Source organism: Lynx rufus, unplaced genomic scaffold, assembly GCF_022079265.1.
Source record: "Lynx rufus isolate CCGP_SWC_20201006 ecotype Redwood Valley unplaced genomic scaffold, mLynRuf1.p SCAF_2, whole genome shotgun sequence".
Taxonomy (NCBI): Eukaryota; Metazoa; Chordata; class Mammalia; order Carnivora; family Felidae; genus Lynx; species Lynx rufus.
In genome coordinates, this window is record NW_025814834.1 from 205,838,322 (window position 1) to 205,863,728 (window position 25,407).

Sequence of the window (25,407 nt, forward strand, 5' to 3'; positions counted from 1 at the left end):
ATCAGTGGACAGAGCCAGGTCTGCCTGTGCGATTGAGGACGGTCCCTTCATCCCTCCGGTGCTCAGTTTTCTCCTCCGTAAACTGGGTGCAATGCAACCTGTCTCCCGGGATGAGGGTGAGGATTCATGAGAGAGTGAAAAGGTCTAGCCCAGTGCTTGGAGCATAGAAGTTGCTCCCTAGCTGGTGTTCCCTCCCCGTCTCCCACTATGTGGCTGTCACAGAGCTGGGCACAGAATCTGGCTCTCCAGTCACCTCCAATCAGATACAGTTTCTGTTTTCAGAGGTCATTCATTCATTCATTCATTATTGGTTGTACAGTCGTCCAACCAGCATTTAAGCAGCATTTCTGGGCACCTACTATGTGCCAGCTGCTGGGACGCAGAGTTGAATTAGACCACTTCCTTGGCCTGTGAAAATTTTATTTACTCATTCTTTCAGGAACATCCATGGAGCCCTTCTGTGTGTTTTGGCTGGGTGGGGGAGTGGTGGGGGTAACGTGAGCATTGCTGGTGGGGGCGGGGTTGGGGAGGGAGGCAGTCAGCCCCACAGCTCATGCCTCCACATCTGGGAAGAGCAGGAACCCAGAGAAGATGCTGTTGGCACCTTCTATGCCCACCAGGGAGTTCTTGTCAGTGGCCTGCAGGAAGACGTTCTCCCCCTGCTTCAGCTTGAGGACCATGCTGCCCGTGGAGACCTGGAAGGTGTTGTGGACGTAGTCGCAGAAGGTAACCACCTTCTGCATTTGCTCCCGGCCCCGCATGAGGTTCACGCAGAGGTTTCCTCGCGAGCTGGCATGGTAGGTGAAGTAGTAAATGCCGGGCACCCTGCAGGTGAACTTGCCGCTTCGAGATTCGTAGTTGTTGTTCAGGTTGGTGATCACCTGGTCGAAGCGGATGGCCTGGTCCCGCCGAAGGGCACTGTTGATGGTCCTCTTGGCACAGAAGGCGATTTTCTGTGTGGCCTTGTAGTCTCCTGATTCACCCTTGGGGCCGCGGGCTCCGGGGGGCCCTGGGGAACCTTTGGGGCCAACGGGGCCCTTGGGGCCTACTTTTCCTGGATTCCCAGGAATCCCTGGGTCTCCCTTCTCCCCAAACTCGCCATGGTCTCCAGCCAGCCCTGGCAGCCCTGGAAAAGGAGAGACGGGAGAAATGATGGGCCAGAGAACCACGGAAGGAGCCCCGGGCTGGGAGGCAGGGAGCCTGGCCGTGTAACTTCTGACATGTCCCTGCTTCTCTCTGGGCCTCAGCTTCCCTGGCGGTGGGGGTTCTCCTTCCAGCCCAGCTTTCTGAGTCTGCGATGTGCCTGGCAGCAATGGGAACTGACGCCCGAGGTGTGGAGGGTGGCGTCTCCTTAGGGAAAGTGCTGGGCCTGCCCTCCTCACCAGCTCATCCAGGCTCCCTTGTTTGGGCTTAATGCCTGGAGCGGGGATAATGAATTCTTGGCACATGTGCTATCCCTCTCCACTCGCTCCCCCAGGGCAGACATCTTTAATCAATCCCAGCATTCTTTCCTGTGCAGTGGGCTTCCAGGGGGCCTTGGAAGCCTTCTCACGGCCACTCCAAGCAGCCGCTGCCCCTTGGTTCGGCACAGCGCGAGATAAAACCTCTTTTCCAGTAAAGTGGTGGAGTATAGTGGCTGAGAGCACAGGCCCAGGGGACAGATGGATGTCCTCCTGCCCCACCTGCCATTATTCATCGGGTCACCTTGACGGAGGCACGTTCTCCGGGACTCAGCGTCCTCCTCTGTACAATGGGGACGATGGTAGTTTGCGAGATTGTGTGGGTTACACGCGGTTATGTGAGGACGGTGGTTGGTTTTGGTTAAATGAACGGATGAACGGCATTTTCTGGGGGTGGGGGTGGGGTTTCATGGCAGGAAGTCTCCTTTGAACCCTGTGACAACCCCACAAAGTATCTGCCTGCATTGTATGGGTGAGGAAATAGTTGAGAGCTGGGTAGCCACTTCCCGGGGAGACAGCCACTGCAGTGGTTTTCTGTCTCTCTACCCGGAGTTAAGGGTAAGAGAGCCATGGCCTGATCTCAGCCTCAACATTTACTGGGCTCCCTTGGGCAAGTTGATAGCCTTCCTGGGCATCAGTTTTTCCGGCTGTAAAATGGGAATCAGAATCCCCTCCTTGCAGAGTCATTGCACGGGTCGGGGTGGGGGATGGGCCTTGGCAAGCCGATGGATTTGTGGGGGCTTGTGCGATCTCTCGGGTAGGCAGCTGTGACTGGGGGGGGCAGGAGACAGGGCCTGGCTCGATGACATGGGAGTAACCCCAAAGCCTGCAGTACCTTTCTCTCCTTTTATCCCTGGGGTCCCGGGCGTGCCAGGAGAGCCCGGTGCCCCGGGAATGCCCGGGATGCCGGGGATGGCCGGGTGCCCGGTGCAGCTGCTTTGGGCCCAAGAGACCTCAAGCAGAAACAGGGACAGCAGCAGCAGCAGCAGCAGGGATGCTAAGACGCCATCCCTCACGGTCTTCATCACTGGCCCGGCTCAGCTACCTCCTGCAGGGGTGGGGGGAGAAGGTGGAGTGGGTTTTACCACCATGGAGACTCCTCGCGTTTCTTCACTCATGCATCCGCTCGTCCGTGCGTTCACCGAGCATGTCCCAGCTACCAGACCGGACCCCGCGCTGGGTGCTGGAGTAAGACGGATACGGCCCCTGCCTTCACGGAGCTGGCCTTCGAGGGGAAGGCAGGCAGTAAACAGGTCAACATTCAAGTAAATGGAAAGAGAGACAGTGCAGAGTGATCTGTGAGAAACGTAGGGGTGCCTGGAGGCCGAGTAACCAGGCTTGAGGGGCGGGTGGATGGTTTTCTGGGAGAAGAAGTCCTCCCATTAGGAAAGTCTTCTAGATGGGGACAGCGTCTCCGAGAAGTGGTGTTCAGGCCAGGACCCAGAGGTTCAGAAAGGGCTGGGGCAAGAATGTTCTGGGAGGAAAGGAAGTGGAGGCAAAGGCCTAGAGGGAGGACAGAGAGCCTGGAGTGTCGAGGGCCAGCTGGGAGGCCAGTGAGGCTGGAAGGGAGTGAGGGGTCAGAGGGATGGGAGGTCAAGGCTGTGATTTGCAGGCTTTGGGCCACTTGACATCCTCAGAGCGGCCCTGCCTGGAAAAAGCTATTATTTTCATACCGACAAGGACCCTGAAGCTCAAAGAGGCTAAGACACTGGCTCACGGTCACACGGGAAGGACGGTAGCCAGGATTCAAACCCAGGCCCGTCTGGCTCTGAAGCAGGTATCCCTGCCAGCACCCCAGGCCATCTCTGCTGATGGGATGTTCTCAGGTCCCTCCGCAGGCCCCGGCGAGTGGGAAGGGCCGGTCCCTCCCGAATACCAGGGAACTAGGAAGAACCGAGCCGGTCGGCACAGCCAGAGCCCCTCAGCATGGATTCTCAAGACGGAAGGGCCCTTAACATTCTAGTCCAAAGTTTTTTGAAAAATTGAGGTGACATTCACATAATATAAATTTAACCTAAAACGATTATCTTTGCATAAGTACCCGTTCCTGGAGGTTTTACAAAATGACAGATTTGACAACTTCAGTAATCCATGCATTGGGCACTTAGCCAGGCTCTGGGCCAAATACTTTATGTGCTACTATCTCATTTAATGTGGTCTTTACAACAGCCCCTCCCGCCCCAATAAAGCCCCCAGCTCTCTCCTTCTACAGATGGGGAAACTGGGTACTGGAGAGGGCAGGAACCTCCATCAAGGTCACACAGCTGCCTTGTGGCTGGGATTCCAACCAGCCTTTCCGAGCACCTACCACGTCCACTAGACCTTACAACTCACAGGGTGTTCTGCTAGGAGGCTGTTAAGCCTGGTGGTTTAAAACGTGGGCTTTGGATGCAGACAGCCTGACGGGGGCTAATGAGTGGCTGTGTTTTGAGCAGCACTGGGTACGGGGCTGGCGCTCGGTGAAGGAGGCTATTTTATGGTTACTGTTCCTGCTGCTGTCGCTGCCCAGAGAGCAGGATGTGTCAGAGGCGGTGGTGAGAGGTCTCTGGGGTCAGAAGGACAGCCGCGCTTCCAGGGTCCAAATCAGGGTCCACTCGCAGGGGAGGGCCCCAAGCAAATCGCTTCTCCTCTCTGGCGAGTTTCCCCTTCCCTGAAATGGGGATAATACTAATCCTTGCCACATAGGGTTGGTGGGAGGATAGATGATGTAGGCCCTGGCACGCCAGAAATGCTAAAGGAATATTCGCTATTTTTGTATTATCCCTGCCATCCAGGAATCCCCAAGCGTTGGGATATGACGGAGGATGGTTGGAAAAGTAAAGCAGGGGCCAGCCCCTTTGGGAGATAGGGCTCAGGGAGAGGAGATCTCAGGTGGGTACAGCCCAGGGGTGGAGAGCGGCAAACAGGGGGTCGGGGCGATGGGGACAGCAGGTCCAGACCCACAGTGAGACCCAGGCTTCCTAGGGAAGCAGAAGGTGGCAGGGGGAGTGGGAAGATGCTCTCAGGGGCCGCTGAGTCTCAGAGCTGGGCATCTGGTTCGAGCCCTGCCCTCGCCATCCATCACCACCGTCGGCCTTGCCCCTCACATCTTTCCCGTGTCGCCAACCCTCCCCTCTCCTTCCAGCCCCGACAGCTCCTTTTCCCCGACTTGGAGTCAGACCGACGAGACTTCAAACTGCCACCTCGCTGTATGGCCTGAGACAAGTGCCTTAACCTCTCTGGGCCTCTTTGGCAGAGTTAACTGCTACCCACAGGACCGCCAGAGGATGGCAAGAGATGGCATCTGAGAGGAATGAGGTCTCTAGTGTGGTGTCTGATCCCACGCCCGCCTTTATAAACATGCAGTTAGTTATCAGACCAACTAACCACTAATCGCAGCTCCACCTACGAGGCAAATGCATTCCTTGAAAGAGTCAAGCTGAGCTATTCTCAGCAGACGGAGAGGGAATGAGAGAAGGCAGGTGCTGGAAAAATGCTGGGCTGGGTGAAGGGGGGCCTGGGTTCTAATTCCACCTCGGCCTCTGACATATCTTAAACCAGGTAGTTCGCTAAGCGCTGGGTGAGCTTAATCTCCTTCAGGGCTCCTAGGGCCCCTAGAAGGTTCCATCATTCCCAGAGAGGGTCTAGGATGAGAGAGGTTACATGACTTGCCCCAGGTCACCAGCATCTAAGACACAGAAGCAGGACTCAGCTTGAGTCTTGGTGATTCCAAAGCCCTTATGTTGGTGGCTCCCATTTTAGGCTGCTCCCATCACCTGGGGTCCCGGGCAATAGTAGATGCCCAAGTGCACCCACGGGAAGTTTGGCTCCCCAGGTCTGGGGTTGGGCCTGGGGGTCCACACTGTTAATCGCCCAAGGCAGAGATTCAAAGTCTACACTTTGGGAATCATCACCCTCCGCCATATTGTCCGGCTGGCCAGTCCCCCCAGGTCCTGAGCCCCGTCCTCACCTGGGAACCTCGTGTCCTGTGGGGCCGCTCGGCTGGGCAGCAGTGGGGCTGGGAGCCAGGAGCCTGCTGCTCTCGGTCCAAAGGGGAAGTTCCATTCCCCAGAGACAGGAAGGGCCTTCCCCTGAGGGCCCCCTCCCATGGGCCCAGCAGGACGGCCCCCTCCACTCTCAGCCCACCCGGCAGTTTCAGGCCGCATTTCTGCAATCGGGAGGGGTTTACTGTAAATGCGGTGGGTAGGTGGCCACTTTGGTTTCGCCAGCTCAGCAGCTGTTGGGGGAACAGTCTGTCCTGGGAGAATGTCCACAACCGGTGGCTTGCGTGCCAAGGCCCCTGACCTTGTGATCCCCTACAGCAGACGTAGCTGTTCCTCATTGAAACGAGAACATGGCTGGCCTGGTGCCTGAGCACCGGATTTGGAGTCAGGAACCTGGATCCGTGATCTGGCTCTGCCACTCATCAGAGTGTGATTCCTAAGGTCTCAAACGGGGGTCTAAATGTTCTCAGCCAAGAGAACCCAAGGGAGCCCCCATTTCCTCTGCTCTGTGGTGGGACTATACCTGCTCTATAGACGGCATGGGGCACTGGGGAGCTCATCTGGGATCGTGGAGGGTAAAGCGTAAAGTGCAGCACACATGTCAGTTGTTAATATCACGCCATGTCTCAGGCTTCCCTTTTCTGGGTTCATCTTCTCTGCCTCTTCCCATTCTGTACTTCTGCTCTCGCCCTGTTCTCAGAAAATTATCTAATAATGAATTTTAAATGTGGTTATTATTTATTTATAGCCCTTCCTCTGCTTCCAGCAGGGCTCGACGCTGATGACAATAATGGACAGAGGCAGGGGCTTATTGCTTGTTGATCCTGGAATCACACCAAGTCAGGGCTGGAGAGGGGCTTGGAGATCACCCAGCTCCTTCCCCTCACCTTATGTATGGGAAACTGAGGCTCGGAGGGGAGAAAGAATAAATAGTTACCACGAGCCTCTCTGTGCTAGGTGCTGGAGACAGACCCACAAGCAAACCAGCCATGGCTCCTGTCCCCAGGGGAATTGCTTCTACTTGGGGAGACTGGTGTTCAACATTGAATGACACAGTGGTTTCATGGCTTCTGTGACAAATGTCAGAAAAAGGAGGAGACTGCCGGAGCCCACACCTCATACAAGGGGCAGGTGCAGGCCTCAGAGCAAGGCATCCCTGGCCCCAGACTCTCAGCCTGTTTGCGGAGGCTGCATCTAAGGCACCGTGATGCCCCTCACAGGGATGGTTGCCCAGCTGGCACCAGGAGCTGCCATAGGTCAGGAGGGCCCTACTTGTGCTTGGAGATAGAATATCTTTGGGCTTGTGGATGCTGATTGATGGAAATTAAGTGTTACCTGCAGTGGGTGTTAGGGAAGGAAAAGACTTATTTGATAAAACCAAAGGGTCTCTGGGCTCAGCCAACTATAGACGGGAAGGGACTCGGGCTGGATGAGGAGGGAAAGGCAGTGTATTCTGGGCAGGGAGAAGGGTGGAGCTCTGTACCAGCTGGTCTCTGAACCTAGAAAATTGTAGATTCGTAGGTTGCGGGTCCGGGGTCCTTCTGTGGGTTCCCAATGGCAATGGGAATAGGTGAGCTTGAACTTGGGGTAGACAGTTTGAGACTAAGAACAGAAAGAAGCAGCCCCTGCCAAGTTTAAATCCCAGCTTTGCCTTTTTCCAGCTATGTGGCCTCAGGCACATTTATTGGCCTCAGTTTCCCAAATATGAATGTGGGGGCATGGGTTGTGGGGGGCCAGTGAGGTAACCTGGCATGTCCAGGGTTCAGCTTTTGGTAGGCCCCCGATGCAAACCTGGGGACAGTGCTATATTTATGAAGAGAAGGCCGAGTTCTTGGAGCCTGGGAGCATGGGGAGCCAAGTGTGGATCAGGGAGCAGGTGCAGAGGGGTCCCTGGACCGTGGCCCCTGAGTAGGAGTCAGCTGGTCTCTGTATCTGTGAAATCATTGCTCGCATCCCTGAGATAGGGGGGATGATCCCTACCCAGGGTGGGAGAAGAAACTTATAAACCCTCCACATCTTGTGGTCAAAAAGGCATTCCTTGCAGCTTGGCGTGTCTTTTTCCCGTCCCTGTCCCAACCTCCCTTGCCTGCCCCCCCTTAGAAACCCTCGCCAGGTTTCCCTCAGCCCAGCAGACAAGCTGGCATTCTCAAAGGCCTGTCTCTCCTGACAAAGAGAGAACAACAAGGAAACAATTATGGAAAACAAAAATGGCAAAAAAAAAAAAAAAAATTGTCGCTTCCAAAGTACAGGTTTCTGATCTGACACTGTGGCCCACATAAACGGTGTATTGATTTTTTAAACAAAAGAGAAATGAGAAGAAAGATGTATCACTCGGGGCACTGCTGGGCAGACTGCTAAGTGGTTGATGGAGGAGAGTCATGAAGAGAGTGGCCCTGCGACCCGGCCAGAGGCACCCCGTGAACCAGGCTGGGTTCCTAGGCCTTTGCCTCTGTTCCCTCTCGTGTGTGTGTGTGTGTGTGTGTGTGTGTGTGTGTGTGTGTAGCCCTCCTTCCTTCCCATCTGGGGTATTTCCCATGCCCCTCCTATGTGCTAGGCGTCTATCAAAGTGACCTCAAGGATACTCACCGTCCAGCAGAGAGGGCAGACGTGTCAGTGAGTGAGTGTCTGAAAACCAGCTAGAGGACCATGTGCTTTATTTTTTTTTAATGTTTATTTATTTTTGAGAGTGGGGGAGGGGCAGGGAGAGGAGGACAGAGGATCCAAAGCAGGCTCTGCGTTGACAGCCGAGAGCCCGTGTGGGACTCGAACTCACAAACCCAGAGATGATGACCTGAGCCAAAGTCGGATGCTTAATTGACTGAGCCACCCAGGCGCCCCGAGAACTATGTGCTTTGACTTCACCTGGCCAACGACCTACTCACCCATATCCCCGTCCTCTGCAAACTTTTATGAAAAAAAGCCTTGATTCCAGAAATCTTTTTTTTTTTTTCTTGTAAACAAATCTGCAGATGATTTTGCTGTGCCACCAGATTGGGAAACCGAGGCTCTAAAAAGACAGGCGTTTGTGATCCAAGGCTCTGGAGGTCACTGTGGGGACACAAATGGGAAATTGGGGAAGGTTCCGTGGAGGAGGGGTGATCTTTGTGTTGAACCCTGACAGTTGAGTGTGTATCGTCCAGGTGGATGAGGATTCGTGTGAGTGGGGGGGGGGGGGCGCTGTGCAGGATCACGGCAAAGGCGTGGGGGGTGTGAAATGTCTCCTCTCACGAACGAAGGAGCCAAAGTGGACGGAGGTAGTCGTGGAATTAGGCCGCAGCCGCCTGTCGTTCAGCCCACCTCAGTGGGCTGGTGCCTCTGTGAGCTCCACGGGGCCTTGTGGAACCAAGCTGAGATCCCAGCTAGGCCCAGGCAGGTTCTCCTACGCCTGAGCGAACTTTGGGTCTCCCTGGGCTCCGAGGCTGGACTGGCAGTCTGCACAGGAACGTTATGCTTTCTATCATTTTTGAATTTGAACTGTCAGCCCTTCTCATGGTCACCACAGTGGAAGTGCTGTGGCTAGTGTCTAACCTCCTGGTCCTCCGGCAAGGATCATACTTGCTGGGCCCAACCATCAGGAACCTTGCAGGGGAAGCCTGGCGGCTTGTGGGCAGCAGTGGTGTTAGTTGATCTCTTGGAGGCTCCCAGAGTTTGCCAGTATTCGGGGTGAAACTGGGGACAGAGTCTCACTCCCTCACTGATTCATGCCCATCTCAGAGCACCGTGATGAATATTAATGACTTAATAGATCGGTTAGCATCATGCCTGGGGTATAGTAAGTGCTCAATAAATACAAGCTATTAAGATTTTTTAAATGCACTCATTCATTTACTCTGCTTTTAGTCACTCATTTACCCACTGTTCATTCATTCATTCACCCCCATTAACTCATTAATTGGGCACAAATCCATTACAGATCTGTTCTTTGTCTACATTGGGCTTACCTGAGCCCACAGGTGCTTCCAAACTTCAGCATAGGTCAACATAGGCCTGGGAATTCAAACACTCCTGTTTGCCTGTGAGCACAGATACCTTTAATGACAGTAGCACCTGTCACCCAAACAAGTGACAACAGATGGCACATTGGGGACCTCTTGCAGCCTTTAATCACACTGGAGCATCCCTCTCTGAAATGGCCACAGGACGCTGAGTGTCTTAACACTGGCACCAACCTTTAACTGAACACCAACTGGACGCTCTGTCTGAGTCTAGAGCCCATGGGTGGCTGTGACAGGTGCAAAGCTGAGGATGAAGAGGCCTGCTCCTTTGAGGACTTGGCAGTGAGAAGCCTGAACCGTGCCACATTTTTCCATATTTATTTATTTATTTATATATCACCTTGCCTTTCCGGAGACTTGGGGGAAAAAAAAAAAAACCATCGACAGTGTTAGAGGGTGCTGGTTAAGTCTCAAAGCAGTGACTCCTGAAGGAGTTCGGAGGAGGGAGAGAAGTTGGGGCAAGGGCGTCAGGGCGGGCTTCCTGGAGGAGGAGTCCATCAGGTGGGGAGAAGGGCCTGGGCACAGCGGTTCTTGCAGGGAAGCTGAGGGGAGCGGGGCGGCCCCGGGCCTGGAGCGGGCCTGGCTGCCCTAGTCAGGAAAGAGCAGGAAGCCAGAGAAGACGCTGTCCGAGCCTTCGGTGCCCACCATGCCGTTGTAGTCATTGACCGCCAGCCACACCTGCTCACCCGCCTGCAGCTGCAGCAGCACACCGCCCGAGCTGACCTGCTTCCTGTTGGACAGGTGGTCACAGAAGGTGGTCACCCTGACACCACTCCGGTACAGCAGCACGCACAGGTTGGCCGTCTGCGACGTGTGGTACACAAAGTAGTAAAGACCCGGGACTCTGCAGGTGAACTTGCCGGTGCTTGTGTCATAATCGCCCTGCGGGTTGGTGATGGCTACGTTGAACTTGACCAGGCTGTTGGCCGTGGGGTACTGGGATGTCTGCCGTGTGACCGTGAAGACAGACTGGTGCTTCTGCTTGTATCTGCCCTCCTCGCCCGGCTCCCCAGGGGGTCCCATGAGGCCGGGAACCCCTGGACTACCAGCCGTTCCCGTGGGGCCATTTTTCCCGGGATGCCCAGGTGTGCCGCGTTCTCCCTTCTGACCCTTGGGTCCTTGAGTTCCAGGGATAGCTGGGATTCCTGGGGAGAGAGTAGGTGGGAAGGAAGTGATGGGGCAGGGGACAGGAACAGGGACCCTGGGTGTCCTCCAGGGGACGTGCCACCAGAGTTTGGTCTCTGGAACGTCCTTCTCCAGATGGACTGGATCACCTGGGGGTAAGCGTGCAGAGAGTTGGAGGGAGGCCCTGGTTGGGGTCCGGCCTCCCCCATGGACTTGTTCTCCCAGCGCTAAGACGCTCCCCTGTCTCTTGGCTTCAGTTTCCACATTTACGGTGGAGAGGGTGGGACTCGCCAGCCTCAGGAGGTGTCAGAACCGGGCAGGGTCTCAGAGAGCACGTCAGAGGCCTTGACTGTCAACCCACAGCCAGCGTGTGGCCTCAGAGGGCTTCTGTGTGGCCTGCACGGTGTTTTCTTAAACGTTTTATTTAGAGCCCAACATTAACAAATCCAAACCTCACCTGACAGTTTTGCTTCTGAGTGTTTCTTGACAAAAATCAGAAGATTGGTCGGAGGCCCATTTCCTGGAAAGCTCATGAAACTTATTCTTTAGGCCCCATTAACTTGCGCTGGCCCCTTCAAGGCCCTTTGCCTAACATTACTCTTAAAATTTTGTCGACTTTTTATGTTGAAATAATTATAGATTCACAGGAAGTTGCCAAGAAAAAGCGGGGTGGGGGGGGACAAGAAGAGCCCGTGTATTCTTTGCTTAGCTTTCCCCCGCGGCACATCTCGCATAACTAAAGTACGATATCAAAACGGGAAAACTCACCTTTGGACCATCCACTTTGCACGTGCATTCATTTGCACGTGTGTGTGTATAGTTCTAGTACAGTCTTGTAGCACGTGTAGATTTGTGTCACCACCCCCTTCCCCGCAGTCAAATGTACCTATAATTTTGTATTATTTTTTAAAGAGAGGCCTCAATATTTTATAAGGTTCAGAGCCCCACAAAACCTGTATCCCTTCCTGAGATGGAACCACCCCAGGCCGGCTTAGCACATGGGAATCACTGGATGGAGCCCAAACAGAAGTGGCCCCCACCAAGGGGGTTGATTTCTCCAGCTCCCCCGGCCCCATTCAGCCCACTGGAGCCCCTATGACGCCTGGGCTGGTTCCATTTCTCTCATATTACAGATGAGGAAACTGAGGCCAAAGACTTGCTCAAGGCCACGCAGCCAGGAGGAGGTGGAGTCAGGATCGAAAATCAAGTCTGGCTGAGTCCCAGTCAGAGGATGTGATTCTTGTGACAGCCCTGATTATCTGAGCCTCTGTGAGATTTTTCTCCCCTTTCCAAACTGTACTCATCTTTTAGGGCCTGGCTCTAGTCTCCTCCTCCAGGAAGCCCTCTTTGGCCGACTCTGCCAGCCCTCATGGCCGTTTCCTACTTCCTTAGGGTTGGGTGTCTGTGCAGACAGACCTATTTGTGACAGATCTTCTATGGCTTGTGAGCCTGTTTGGTCCCGGGGTTAGGAGAGGGGGTTGAGGATCCAACAGATGCAGGCTAAAGTTGTGTGACCTCCCCTCCCCAAGCCTCTGCTTGCCTAATTGAGGAAAGGATATAATAGAGATCCCAGAGAGCTTCTGGGAGCTTGGAGTGGGGGAAGGCATGTGCTGGGCACCTCATAGGAAGTGCTCCATAGGGTCAGCTCCTGGTGACGGTTGTCAGTGATGCAGGGCCGTGTCTCATCCCTCCAGACAACTGATTGGGAGGGGGAGGACATGCACTGGGGAGGGGCCTGAGAGGCAGGGGAAGGTAGTGACTAAAGGCACTTTGGAGTGGGACAGGATTCCACAGTGTGACTTGGGCAAGTTCCTCCAACTCTCTGAACCTCAAGTTTGACATTTGTAAAATGGCAGTCAGGCACTTTTAAAAAGGATTTTGGCCTCAGTTTTCTCACTTGCAAAACAGAGTTAACAATTTTATCTACCCTGTAAGGTAAGCATATGCTGAGCATTTGGAACCATGGCTGGTATGTAGTAGGCGCTCAATAATTGGTGGCCATCCGCCACTGAGCTGTGAGATGGCCAGAGGCAGCGTGCGGTGTGGGATCTCAAAAGATGGCAGAACCGAGAGCCTTATTCGGCTCACCTTGAATTAGAGAATTCCTTCTGGAATGTTGGCAAAATCCCATTCTATTGCCAGGAGAGAAGGTGACGGTGGGGAAATCCCTAAGGACGTTCCTTGCCACCGGCCTCCCACACCCCCACTGCCTCTGCCAACCGCCCCCCCCATCACTTCTGCCCAACCTCACCCCAGTCTCACCCGCGCTGGCTCCAGACACGCTGCATCCTGGATACGCACCTTCTGACAAACAAGTCGCCCCCAGACTCTGGTGCTTGCTCAGCACCAGGGCCCCTTCGTGTTCTCAGCCCCCTTGGCTCATGCTAGGGCTTGCCCATCAATCTGCAATCCTGACTTCTCACTCCCCATGGCCCAACTACCCAGGATCCCAGGGAGACGGGTGAGCACAGATCTCCCATAAAAACAGTGAGGACAACAGCTATACCACGCATAGCCTACACTTACCTGAGACCTACCATGTGCCAGATGCTGCTTTAGTAGCAACTTACTTAATCCTCCCCTTACAGCACCCCGTGCAGTAGGTACTATCTCCCCATTTTATAGGTGAGGAGACTGAGGCGCTCTGCACAGGGAAGTGGTAGGGCTGGGAACTGAAGCCCGGCCCTCTGTGCATTGTGGACGTTCCCTACATGGGCCCCGCCCCCCCCCCAGGGGTCCGTGTTGCAGGGCAGGTGATGGATGGAGGAGCTGTAATAAACAGCACAGCACTTTAGAGTTTGTCAAGGTCTTCAGGTGGGTCATCTCCTGTGATCCTCCCTGCCACCTTCTGGGGCAGGTGCTTTTGTTCTCTCCCTGTTGTCAGATGAGAAACTGAGGCACAGAGAGGGGAATATGGAGGACCAAGGCCTGGGCTCTGAGAAAAGAGGGGTTACACCTGCTGGGAAAGCTGGACTCTGTCCTGGGAGCAGGTGCGTCCGTAGGGACTGTACTTCTCGCCAACAAGTCGCTGCCCTTCTCCCCCAGGTTAGTGCCAGATGCACACTGTGCCTGCTGCCCCCAGGTCTTAGGTGACCCCTCCCCAGAAGCCCAGCAGACTCACCTGGCTCACCCTTGGGCCCCGGCAGGCCATCGTGTCCGTCCTTCCCTGGGGCCCCCGGCAGGCCTGGCATCCCGGGGATCCCGTAGCAGCCTGTGCTGGCCTGGCCCCCAAGTGGCAGCACCAGCAAGAGCATCAGCAGGTTTAGTCCAAGGGGGTGCCGGGAGCTGGACACTGTGTCCATCCTGGGGAAGGATCTGGGTAGGGAGAGAGCTGAGTTGGCCCCCTGGCCCCTCACTCACCCTCCTCGCTGGTCTTTTGATAGCCCTCAGGAGCCTATAGGTCCCTTCCCCAGGCCCCTTGCCCCTTGGGTCCTGGGACCACAGGATGGATGGAGGATGGGGCCTCTTCTCTGAGCCGGGACCTTTAGCTCAGCAGTGATGGGGACCCTCCTTCCTCTCACAAATCAAGCTGTCCCCATGTTTCAGGGAGGTAGCAGGGAGAAACTGCCATTTGCTCCCTCTCAGCCGGGGTCTTGGCCTCACCTGGGGGTGGCAGGATTCTGGTCTGGTCACAGAGGTATCCTCAAATCTGCTTCCCCTCTCCCCGACTGGAGGACACGGTGTCAGAGCGGACACAGCAGAGAGGGCCCAGAGCAGGCTGGGCGGCCCCCTCCCCTCTGCTCACCCTGCCCCCAGTCCCACATCCCCTTTCCCATCATTTTTCCTGACTCAATACTTTCTTTTCGGTACTGAGCTAGGCTGACCCTGTGTCCCCCCCGCCCCGGATCATGAGCGTCTGAAAAGGGGAAATGTCCCCTCCCCCGGATCTGCTGAAGCATGTGTGTGTGTGTGTGTGTGTGTGTGTCCAGTTCAGCCCATCCCTATATGTTGGCATTTACAGTGCCTGAGACTCAGCTATTTTACAATATCCCTAGGAGGAAGTTATAATTCCCCCTTTACAGATGAGGAAACTGAGGCCCAGGGAGGTGAAAGCCCTTACCAAAGGTCACACAGCGAATCCATTCTTGGGGTCCAAAGTCTTGCTCTGCTTAGCCTCTGCTTAGCCTCATATGCACTTGTCAAGTGGCAAGCCTTATTCTAGAAACTTCCATTTGCCCCTCCCATTGGTTATACTTGGAGGTGGACACCCAGGATGGACAAGCTTTGATGGCAAGCAGCCTGCTGTGGTGGGACTCTGGCTACAGAGTCAGTGGCCTCAGATTTTCCAGCCCTGCCCACTCCCTTGCTCTGAGGCCCTCAGCAAACCACTGGCTCCTCCAGGCCTTAGCCTTCCCATCTGTATACTGGGTGGTGGGGGAGGCCCGGGCTTCGCATGTCCGTGCCTCTTCCTTTGCTGGGGCCCTTGACGATCCCAGCCTCCCTGCCCGCACCGCCTCTGGCACCCCTGCATCTGGTCTTGCAGCCTGTGGGAGCTGGTGAGGCGTTGCTGGTTGGGGCCAGTTTGGGCAGAGCCGAGAGAGGCTCCTCTCCTCTCTTCCTCTTCTCCTCCTATGAGATTCAGAAGAGGAAGGGGCTGTCGAGCAGTAGAGGGCTCCAGCCCTGACCCCACACTTGCCACCCGTGTCACTCGGGGTGAGGGGTTTGACCTTCCTGAGCATCAGGTCCCCCTCTGTGAATGAGGGGTTCCAATAGCTCCCATGCAGGGCGGTGGTGAGGACCCAGTGTATGATGCATGTACAGGGCTTAGGCTGGTGCCGGGCATGAGCAGGAGTTCAGAGCTCTGTCCCTGCCTCACCAACTGACCCTTAGGGCCTCAGTTTCCCAGTCTGTCCCTCTACCCCGTGGCACAGGGCTGCAGAGTGTGGGATGAGCGCAAGGATGTGAATGTCCTTGACCCTGAAAGTCCCCAGCAGGGGGAGGGCTGGGAAAAGCATAAATGATAGACACAGCGCTGGCAGGGGGGCGGGGAGGGGGACCCGAATGGCACCTGGGGCTCCCATCTTCAGTTCTCATCTCGTTTGCGCCTGGGTCTGTCTTGTCCAGCAGGTGGCAGCCTCAGCCCATGCTCAGCCCGCCCTTGCCCCAGCAGCCAGGCCCAGCCTAGCTCTGCCCGTTCCTCCATCCAGCCTGGCCAGTGATTTGCCCAGTGAGGGGGAGGGCGGGCAGGGTGTGCAGTGTGTGGGTGGAATTTACTCCCTGCACTCACATTTCTGTAGCCGGGTCTCTTCCACCACTTACGGGGCCCGCACTCCTGACGTCTCTGAGTCCCGTTGCAAGGAAAGGAGGTCTCCACTTTGGGGTCAGGCAGAGCTGGTTCAAATCTAGGTCCTGCCGCTTTCTGGCAGTGTGACCTTGGATAGGGATCTCCTTTCTCTGAACCAGTGAAGAGGGATTGCTGAGATTAGATGCATCAATGGCTAGGAAATGTCCAGCCCATCGTAGATACACAAAGATGGGTTTCTTTTCCCAGTCCGTGGGAGAGTGTGTTCTGGGCAAGGAGGCAGAGAGCTGGGGCAGAGTGGAGGCCTGAAGGAGGCAGAGAGGCCATGGGGAGTCCAGCACTCTGCTGGGGCTACAGAGGGGTCACTCTCTTCTCCCCAAACCCCAGAGGCTGTCGGTGGGGGCAGGGCAGGGCAGCCCCAGGAGAGGGTCTTGGGTGTATGTCAGAGGCCAGGGTGCTGGGGAGGGGGTGGTATGTGAGGACTCCCAGGCTGCTTGTGTGTCAGTTAGTGGGTGGGAGACACGGTCCCCGTGGCTCAGAGGACGGCCCAGTGTAGTGTGACAGGGTCAGCATGTGGGAGAACCGGGGCATTTCTAAGGCATGTGCATGTTGGAGAGTGAGGAGGACATGCACATCTGCGTGTCACCGGTATCCCAAGTCCGACTGTGGGTTTGAGGGTGTAACTAGTGTGCACGTCCAGGGGTGTGCACGGTGTATCTAAGGGCCTGGGTTGGTGTGCAGCGAAGAAGGGGATTCCTGTGCCCGTGTTTCAGTGGGAAGTAGACAGGTCTCCATGGGGGAATGTGGGTCACGTGCAACCTGAGGAAGATGGGTATGCCTGCGTGGTGTGCAGGTGTGTGATGTGCGCACAGCACAAAGCACAGATGGCTTCCTTTGAGAAAATGTGCAGGGCATTGGACAGCCTAGGACTGAACTCCCGGTCTCCTTATTGTCTTCACATACGGAGGACATAGCGAGGCTTCTTGCTTCCGAGTGTTCCTGGACAGGCTAAGTGGGACCCTGGGAAGGCACCATGAGAATTCCAGGCCTTCTCAGTTGCAGCCCAGTTGATGCCCAGCGAGCAGCAGCCCCAGCCTCACATGCCTGCCTGAGAGGAAGCTCAGGGCCGGACTCAGGAAACCTGGCTTCGATTACCACCCCTGTCTGAGTCTTGCCCATGTTTTTCTGGTTCAAGGTTGGAAAGCACGTGTCAGGCTGTGGCTTAGCCTCACTTGGCTAGTAAGACTTGGGTTCAGACCCCAGCTCCTCTACTTAAACGCTGACCTTGGGCCTTATATCCAGCCCCAGACTCCAACCTGCTTCGTTATCTGTAAAATAGGGTCGTGATACCCACCTCACCCCTCAGCTGTACAGATTAAACAAAGCATAATAATACCTAGGACTTACTCAGCCCTTACTCTGACTCAGGAACGGCTCTGCAATTTTCATATATTAAGTCACTCAATCCTCTCAACAACGCTTTGAAGTAGGTGCCGTTGTTATTCCCATGTTACAGATAAGGAAACTGAGTTCACTGAAGTTATATAATATGCACGTGGTTGGACAACCGGTAAGTGGTGGCCCTAGGTCCTAGGACTCCCAGGACCTGCTAAATACCTGCTGTAAAATACAAAACACTCCGTAAGCACTCCGTAACTGTCGTCCTTATGCTCCCTCCCAGTGCCCAGTGTAGCAACTCAACAGACGCTCAACAGACACGGCCTCAGGTATTTATTGTAGGAAGGGTTCGAAGAGATCAGTCTCCTTACAGCGTGCAGCCAGCGGCAAGTTCTAGGGGCCCCGGGAGCCAGCCCTCTCCCTTCAGACAGCTCAAGCAACAGCACCCCCAGGCAGAGCAGACCATAGCAACCAGAGAGGTGGAGTGAGTGGGCCAGAGTCACACAGAAAAGGAAGCATGTGAGGCCAGGGTCGGGAGGCTCCTTCCCTGGTTCAGATGGATGGGAAGATGAGGAAGCCACTGAAGACGCTGTCCACCTCAGGGCCCTGGTAAATCCGGCCCTGGGCGGGGTCTCTTTCGATCCAGACCCGATCGCCGTGCTGTAACTTGAGAACCGTGCTCCCGGACACCATCTGGAAGATTCCCTTGCCGTTGGCGTCACAGAAGCCCAAGGAGCGCTGGGCCTGGTCCCTCCCAGAGGACACGATGGACAGGCAGATGTCCCACTTGGACACCACCTGGAAAGTGAAGTAGTAGTAGCCGGACACAGCACAGATGAACTGGCCCGTGTTATTGTGGTACGGGCCTTCCTGGTTGGTGACGACCGTGTCGAAGATGACGACGTTGCCACTCATTGGTGGGTTCCGCCTGATGGCCGAGAAGGCTGGCCGTGGCTGGTCCTTGATGTTGCCTGGGTTGCCCTTGATGCCTTTCACTCCCGGGATGCCAGGGAGACCCAGGGAGCCACTGGGCCCAGGGAAGCCCATGTTGCCAGGGTTTCCAGGGTGCCCAGGGTCCCCCTGGTCTCCTTTACGGCCCTGGATGCCCGTCCGGACGCCAGGTGCCCCTGTGGGGGAGAAAGGCCAGATCTGCAGTGAGAGTCCAGTGTTCCCTAGTCCTCAGGGAGATGGGAGCTGGGAGATGGCCCGGCTGCTGTGCAGTGGAGGATGGGGGAGTGCCTGGGCCTTTAAGACCTTGACTCTGGCTGGCTGGGTGACCTTGGGCAAATGTTCCAACCTCTGAGCTGCAGCTTCTTTATCTATCAAGTGGAAAGAAGTGCAAACAGGCACTTGGGAAGCTGTCAGGTCCAGGCAAAAGCAGGACACTGGCTCGTCCACTGTGCTTCTGGCCGGCCGTGAACTCCACACCCCGCCAGGCCACTGACCCCGATCCCTTTAGGGTTAGGACGCCTGGATGCAAATGCTTGCAAGTGTCTCTGCAGATCTTTCTGGCCTGGTGCCGACTGGGAGGCTCAAGAGAATTCCCTGAGACTTCCTTCTCCCACTCTGGGCACGTCCTCCTCTCCCTTCTCCTTCACCCCCAACCTGTTTTCTAGACTGTGAGTTTCTGATGACAGAGTTGGGTGTGGGGGGCTGGAAGGAAGCCGAAAGGATAGTTGCCATTCGTCGATCCTCTCTGTGTGCCAGGTGGGGTTATTTCTTCGGTTTACAGATGAGGAAACTGAGGCTCAGAGAGGGTCAGTAACTTGCCCGAGGTTACATAGCAAGAAAAGTCTCCTGAGTCTAAAGGCTAGCACCTTATTCATTCTGGTAACTTAACAACAGCCCAGGAGTGTGCACTTTTCCACGACCTTTCTCATTCATCGCTTGTAGTGGTCCATCCTCCAGGGAAGGAAGGTGAGGCCAAATAAAGAGGACTCAGGCGCCTGGGTGGCTCAGTTAAGCGTCTGACTTCGGCTTGGGTCATGATCTCACGGTTTATGAGTTCAAGTCCCACTTCTGGCTCTGTGCTGACAGCTCAGAGCCTGGAGCCTGCTTTGGATTCTGTGTCTCCCTGTCTCTCTCTCTCTGCTCCTCCCCCACTCACTCTGTCTCTCTCTCCTTCAAAAATAAATAAACATTAAAAAAAGAAAAAAAAAAAAAAGAGAACCCAGGCAGTAAGGGGGATATGGAGGGGCCTGGCAGCCTGGGGATGTGTCCAGAGAGAAGACTAAGCCCCCTCAGCCTCTGGGACCAAGTGCAGAGTGCGCAGGCATCACGTGGGGGCCCAGGTGGATTCCCGCTTCTTGGTGCCACCCCCAAGTCTCCACCCTGGTGGCCAGGCCAGGCCAAGGGAGGAGGGGCTGGGGTCCAGAGGGAGGTACTCACCTGGCTCCCCTTGCTCCCCCTTGAGGCCTGGCCGTCCGGGTCGGCCAGGAGCTCCTGGGGCCCCAGCCTTCCCATCTGGTGCTCGGCACACATCCTGGGTCACTGTAAAGGTCAGGGATGTGGCCAGCACGCAGACCACCAGCCAGCCCCATGGGGCCTCCATGATGCCACTGTGGAGACATGGGCCAGAGTGGGCATCACACCCTCACACACACCCAACTCATACACTTGAACCCTACGCCCACAATGTTCTGTACACATCCCCCCACCACCGAGGCACATACACTCCCTCGAGGGCCTCCGAAGTCTGCCTTCCACCCAGCTCCAGGGACCCCGCACATATACGCAGAACCAGAAATTTGCCCAGATACACACACACACACACACACACACACACACACACACAGCTGAGCACACCAACACAGTTACGTACTCAAACACACAAACACAGCCTCTCATCCCACACCTGCACACCACGGCGAGCAAACTCAAAATCCACTGCACGCTCCTGGAAGCACAAACCGACACCCAAATAGACTCCCCCTCTCACTCCCCCAGACACACACATTCATATACTCCTACCGATGATCAATCCCATTGAACAAATATTTATTGAGCGCCTACGCCTTATTTAATTCACACTCTCTCACCCAGATGGCAGAGCTGTGCATACGCACGGGGATTCACAACCCCCTGACACAACACATGTGCTCACTCCCCTACACATTCGGCCCCTTTCAGCACCCGCTGTACCCTCTACGGGGACCCCTCTCCTGGCTCCGACACCCCTAGCCTCTCCCCAGCTTCCTGTGTTCTGGGGGGGGCCGAAACCTAGGAACTCTGGCTAGAGCTGATGTGTCCATATTTCCACCTCCCACCGTCTCCCAAACCCAAGGAATAAAGGTCCCCCCACTCACTTATTCCGGATCTTGGATCAGTGCCCCTTGCAACCCTGTCCTGGCACAGAACCGGCTGGCAGTGTTCTCCCTCCCTCCGGCCTCAATTGTCCAGCCTCCTAGGTCAGCTCCCCGGGCCCCCACCCCCTCAGGCGCGGGCCTTACCTGCCTCAGCTGGCAGTCAGTTCAACTGGATGGATGCTCCTGTCCTCCACCCAGGGACCCCTGTGGGACACCCAGCAGGGGTGGCGCCTGTCCGGCTGTGGCCAAGTTTCACATCCCTTCTGACTTCCCCTTCTCCTTCCCTGGACCTGCCCCCAGCATTGCCCCAGGGGTCAGAAGCCTACCAGGGACATTTTGAGCAGACCTCAGCAAGACTGGGACACTGAATGTCCTACCCCAGCCGCAGCTGGTGTGGGGGCAGGGACTGCAAGGCAGGAGTCTGCAAGGATGGAGATGGATGGGTACTGGGGGGATGTGAGAACCAGAGAGGCAGAGAACATCAGGGCTGAAGGAATTTTTTAAAAAGTCAGGAACTTGGACTGATCGTCGAAAGCTTGGAAAATACAGAAAAATACAAAGGGCAGTGTGGTAGTGATGGGAAGCTCAGTAATCAGCTTCCTAGACCTGCCACTTCCTATCTGCCCTTGGGAAGTTACTTAACCTCCCGGGGCCTCAGTTTTCTTTTTTCTTTTAAACTTTTTTTTTTTTAACATTTATTTATTTTTGAGAGACCGAGCATGAGCGGGGGAGGGGCAGAGAGAGAGGGAGACACAGAATCCCAAGCAGGCTCCAGGCTCCAAGCTGTCAGCACAGAGCCTGACGTGGGGCTCAAACCCACAAACCGTGAGATCATGACCTGAGCTGAAGTCGGGGGCTTAACCGACTGAGCCGCCCAGGCACCCCAACGGGGCCTTAGTTTTCTTAATCATAAACTGGGAACGATGGATTCTACATCATCAGATTATTATAACATTTTAATGACATAAAGTACATACAAAACTTGGCACATGGTGAATATTTAATAATTAGCTTTTATCGACATTTAAAAAACAGCAACAGGGGCGTCTGGGTGGCTCAGTCGGTTGAGCCTCTGACTTCGGCTCAGGTCATGATCTCACAGTCTGTGAGTTCAAGCCCCACATTGGGCTCTGTGCTGACAGCTCAGGGCCTGGAGCCTGCTTCGATTCTGTGTCTCCCTCTCTCTCTGCCCCTTTCCCACTCACACTCTACCTCTCTCTCTCAAAAGTAAATAAACACTTAAAAAATTAAAAAAAAAACAGCAACAAAGCCCATGAATTCTACCATCTAGAGAATTACTGTTACCTTTTGGCCGGATCATCTAGCCTTACTTACTTACGCTGCCAGGGTGCTCACCACCTGTCAGCCCATCTCACTTCACCAGCGTGGACCTGGGAACACTCTTCTTTGGATTGAGCTACTCTGTCTCTCTCAGCCTGGAGACCGATGTGTTCAGTCCTCGGCTGACCATGCCTTTCTGCTTCTTCCCATGATCATGTTTGGTTTTTGGGTTTGTGTGTGTGTGTGTGTTTTCTTTCCTGAGTATTTTACCAAAGGGAAGAGGGGAGGAAGAGGAAGAGGAAGAGGAGAAAATGGAAGGCTATTGACCTGGGCAGATGGAGATGGGCTAGGGCCGGCATTTTCAAGCTTCTGGGACTCCTTTTTCATTTGCAATCTTGAGTGGCACCCCCAGTATGTATTCGATAGCTACAAATGGGGGTTCTCTGGATAAGAGTGTGGGGGCCCAGAGCAACTCCTGCCAGCCCCTCTCTTGCCCCCGGGGATTCAGGAAGTTAGGAGAGATGGAATCTCTTGGGCCATGCCCACGTATAATCACCGTGTGACCTTAGGCAAACCACATCATTTCTCTAGACCTCAGTTTCTCTATCTGTAAAACGGGGATGATACAGGCTCCTCATTGGGTGGCTGCGGATCCTCAAACTCCACATTAAAATAAGTCATCATCATGAACAATACCTGTGTGACCTTGGGCAAGTTACCTAACCAGTCTGAGCCTCACCTTCTCCATCTAGCAAGGCGAGGGAGTGGTGGGAGGCAGGAAGATTGAGCCAGGTGGTCTGTGACACCTGATCCAGCGCCATCTTCTTTGATTATAGTGTGTCAGCCTTGCTTTCCTGCAAGAGGAGTTAGAATTATCACGTCAGGGCGCCTGGGTGGCTCAGATAAGTGTCCGACTTCGGCTCAGGTCATGGTCTCACGGCTCGTGAATTCGAGCCCCACATCGGTCTCTCTTCTATCAGCACAGAGCCTGCTTCAGACCCTCTGGCCCCTTTCTTTCTGTCCCTCCCCCGCATGTTCTCTCTCTCTCTCTCTCAAAAATAAATAAACATTAAAAAAATTAAAAAGAGGGGCACCTGTGTGGCTTAGTCGGTTGAACGTCCGACTTCAGCTCAGGTCGTGATCTCATGGCTCATGAGTTCGAGCCCCAAATGGGGCTCTGTGCTGACATCTCGGAGCTCGGAGCCTGGAGCCTGCTTCAGATTCTGTATCTCTCTCTCCTTCTTTCTCTCTGCCCCCCTCGCTAGTGCTCTGTTCTCTCTTTCTCTCAAAAATAAACTTAAAAAAAATTTTAAATAAAAAGCAATTCGAAAAAAAGAAATATCACATGTCACATAAAGACCAGAGACGGAAACACTTGCCCAAGGTCACAAAGAAAGTAGCAGAGTTAGCATGAGGAAAAACCAAACACTGCGAAAGGCTTCTCACAGCATAGTTTTCAAAACTTTAAATACACCATCCTTAGAGAAATACATAGTGAGCACACGTGAATGGATTTTTTTCCCCAGCTTATTAATGAAGGAAATGGCAGGACAACAAAACTAGTTCAATGAAGGATGTGAGAAGAAAATATTTATATGTACCTATATATGGAGAGAGAGAAAAGAGAGATTCAGTAAAAACAAAACCAACAATAACCCCAAAACTAGAATTCTGGAATATTCATAAGCTTGCTAAGTTAGATGCAAAACTGGTTAATGTTTATAGGGCAATAAAATCGTAACGTTGGGGGGTTGTCTTCTCTATTGGAAAGAAATCATTTGCATGATTTCTTCACTGGCCAAAAATGATTTGTAACTTATCAGTCTTCTACCAGCCAACAGCGATCTTTACAGAGCCTGGACCCTGATCAATAGTAAATAATAAGTCAAGTGAAGTGACATTCCCCTAGAGTGTCAGATGACCCTTAGGAGGACTTGTTAGGCAATGTTTTAATTTGACTTTGAAAGGACGCTGGTTATCTATTTGCCTTATTTCCAAGTGTTGGATGATTTTACTTATCAGGCTGCTGCAAGAGTATAAACACTGCCAAAGAAATAAAAGTCATCGATAGTAATGAACGTATCATTAGTGTGAAAGCAAACGGGTCAGCGATAGCCCCGTGAATGTCACAACAGGGACACCTTCAACCAGAGGGGATGGATGGTATTCCTCCTCTTTTCCCGGAGCTCGGACTCCTGGAGGGGAGGCAGGAGAGGGAGGGATCAGAGCCCCCGCCCTGTAATGCCTGTGGAGTCGCAATCCATGAGGCCCAGGTCTAGTTTGGAGTCCGAGTAAGAACCCAAATCCCCCATTTCTTTATGGTAGAGTCACTTCTCACCCGAGGGTGGCTTGGGTTCCAAAAATCAGCATATAAGGCAAAAATTGTAAATGGTCAATATTACCACTGCAGAAAACGATCTTGGGAATGCAGCATGTGGGAGACCATGTGATCACTTCTCTATAGCCCTATGCTGTCAGTTTTGGCTTTGACCCTAGAACAGAGTTCTCTTTCTTCAGTTGGGTACCAGCTGGCTAATGTATATCCCCCTCACCCCCCACCCCAGAGCAGGAATTGAATCTTTGAAGACTGGAATCATACAGTGCTGAGGTGTTTCGACCATGGTGGGGAGGGTGAGGGGGGTGCTCATGGGATCTGGGACACACTTGGGGACGGCGGGTCCATTCGGGTCTCCCTGTCCATGCTCATTCCAGAAATAGGCTCCTTGAGGGCGTAAAGTGAGGGCGGTACCCCCGCTACCTTATTTAAATTGGTATTTGTAACTCTTTCTCTCTCTGAATCTTATTAGGCAAAATGCAGACAGTCAACTGTTATAAAAAGTGGGTCTGAAGTTCTTGTATTTCTTTTTTTTTCATTAAAAAAATTTGAGGTATCATTTACATAGAGTAAAATGCAGAAATCTTAAGCGCACTGCTCAGTGGCTTTCCGTGCGCAAGAATACATACCCTTTTCCACCACCCAGATCAAGATACGAACACATCCTTCACCCCAGCAGGTTGCCTAGGGCGCCCCCTACCGCCAAAGCGAACGGCATTCTGACTTCTGTCGCCACTGGTCACTTCTCCCTGTTCTTGAACTTCCATGTAAAGAGAAATCATTCAGTGTGTGTTCTTTCGTGCTGGCTCCTCTCACGTCATATGCTCGTGAGACTCATCCGTGTGGTGGTGGGTCTGTTCGTTTCTTATTGCCGAATAGTATTCTTCCATTGTATGCATTTATCACACCTTATCTGGCCCTTCTCCATTGGTGGGTATTTTTGGTCATGATGAATAAAGCTGCAGGAGAACCTGCTGGTACAAGTCTCCCCCCCCCCCCCGCCCCGCCTGTCCAGCCCCTGAGCCTACAAGCCATCCACTCTGCTGTGCTGTTTGAGCACCACGAAGGAGGCATAGCGTTTACGCCCAAATCTTCCCCTTCCCCTGCCTCACACCTCTCTCTTCAACACCCCCTCCCTCAAAAAACCGCAAACCTCCTGGGCCCTCTTCGCCTGAATTTCTTTTTCTCCTTCTCCCCCTCTACTCCACCTTGCTCTTTATTATGGAGATTGCCTTAATCACCTCTTTGTGGGGGGCTAACTCCTTCCCCTCCTCCTGGGCCTT

The 25,407-nt window shown here is 54.1% G+C and overlaps 1 protein-coding gene across 1 annotated transcript; it reads right to left on the reverse strand.

The window, feature by feature from the left end:
• Window positions 1–414: 414 nt before the first annotated feature.
• C1QC (complement C1q C chain) lies at window positions 415–19,756 on the reverse strand. The gene is made up of 8 exons (XM_047082380.1): window positions 19,592–19,756; window positions 17,763–18,330; window positions 13,685–13,866; window positions 10,033–10,583; window positions 5,410–5,607; window positions 3,906–4,005; window positions 2,296–2,496; window positions 415–1,126 (listed from the first exon to the last, which is right to left on the reverse strand). The coding sequence occupies exons 1-8, from the start codon at window positions 19,752–19,754 to the stop codon at window positions 552–554; spliced, it is 2,538 nt and encodes an 845-aa protein (XP_046938336.1). The 5' UTR covers window positions 19,755–19,756; the 3' UTR covers window positions 415–551.
• Window positions 19,757–25,407: the final 5,651 nt, after the last annotated feature.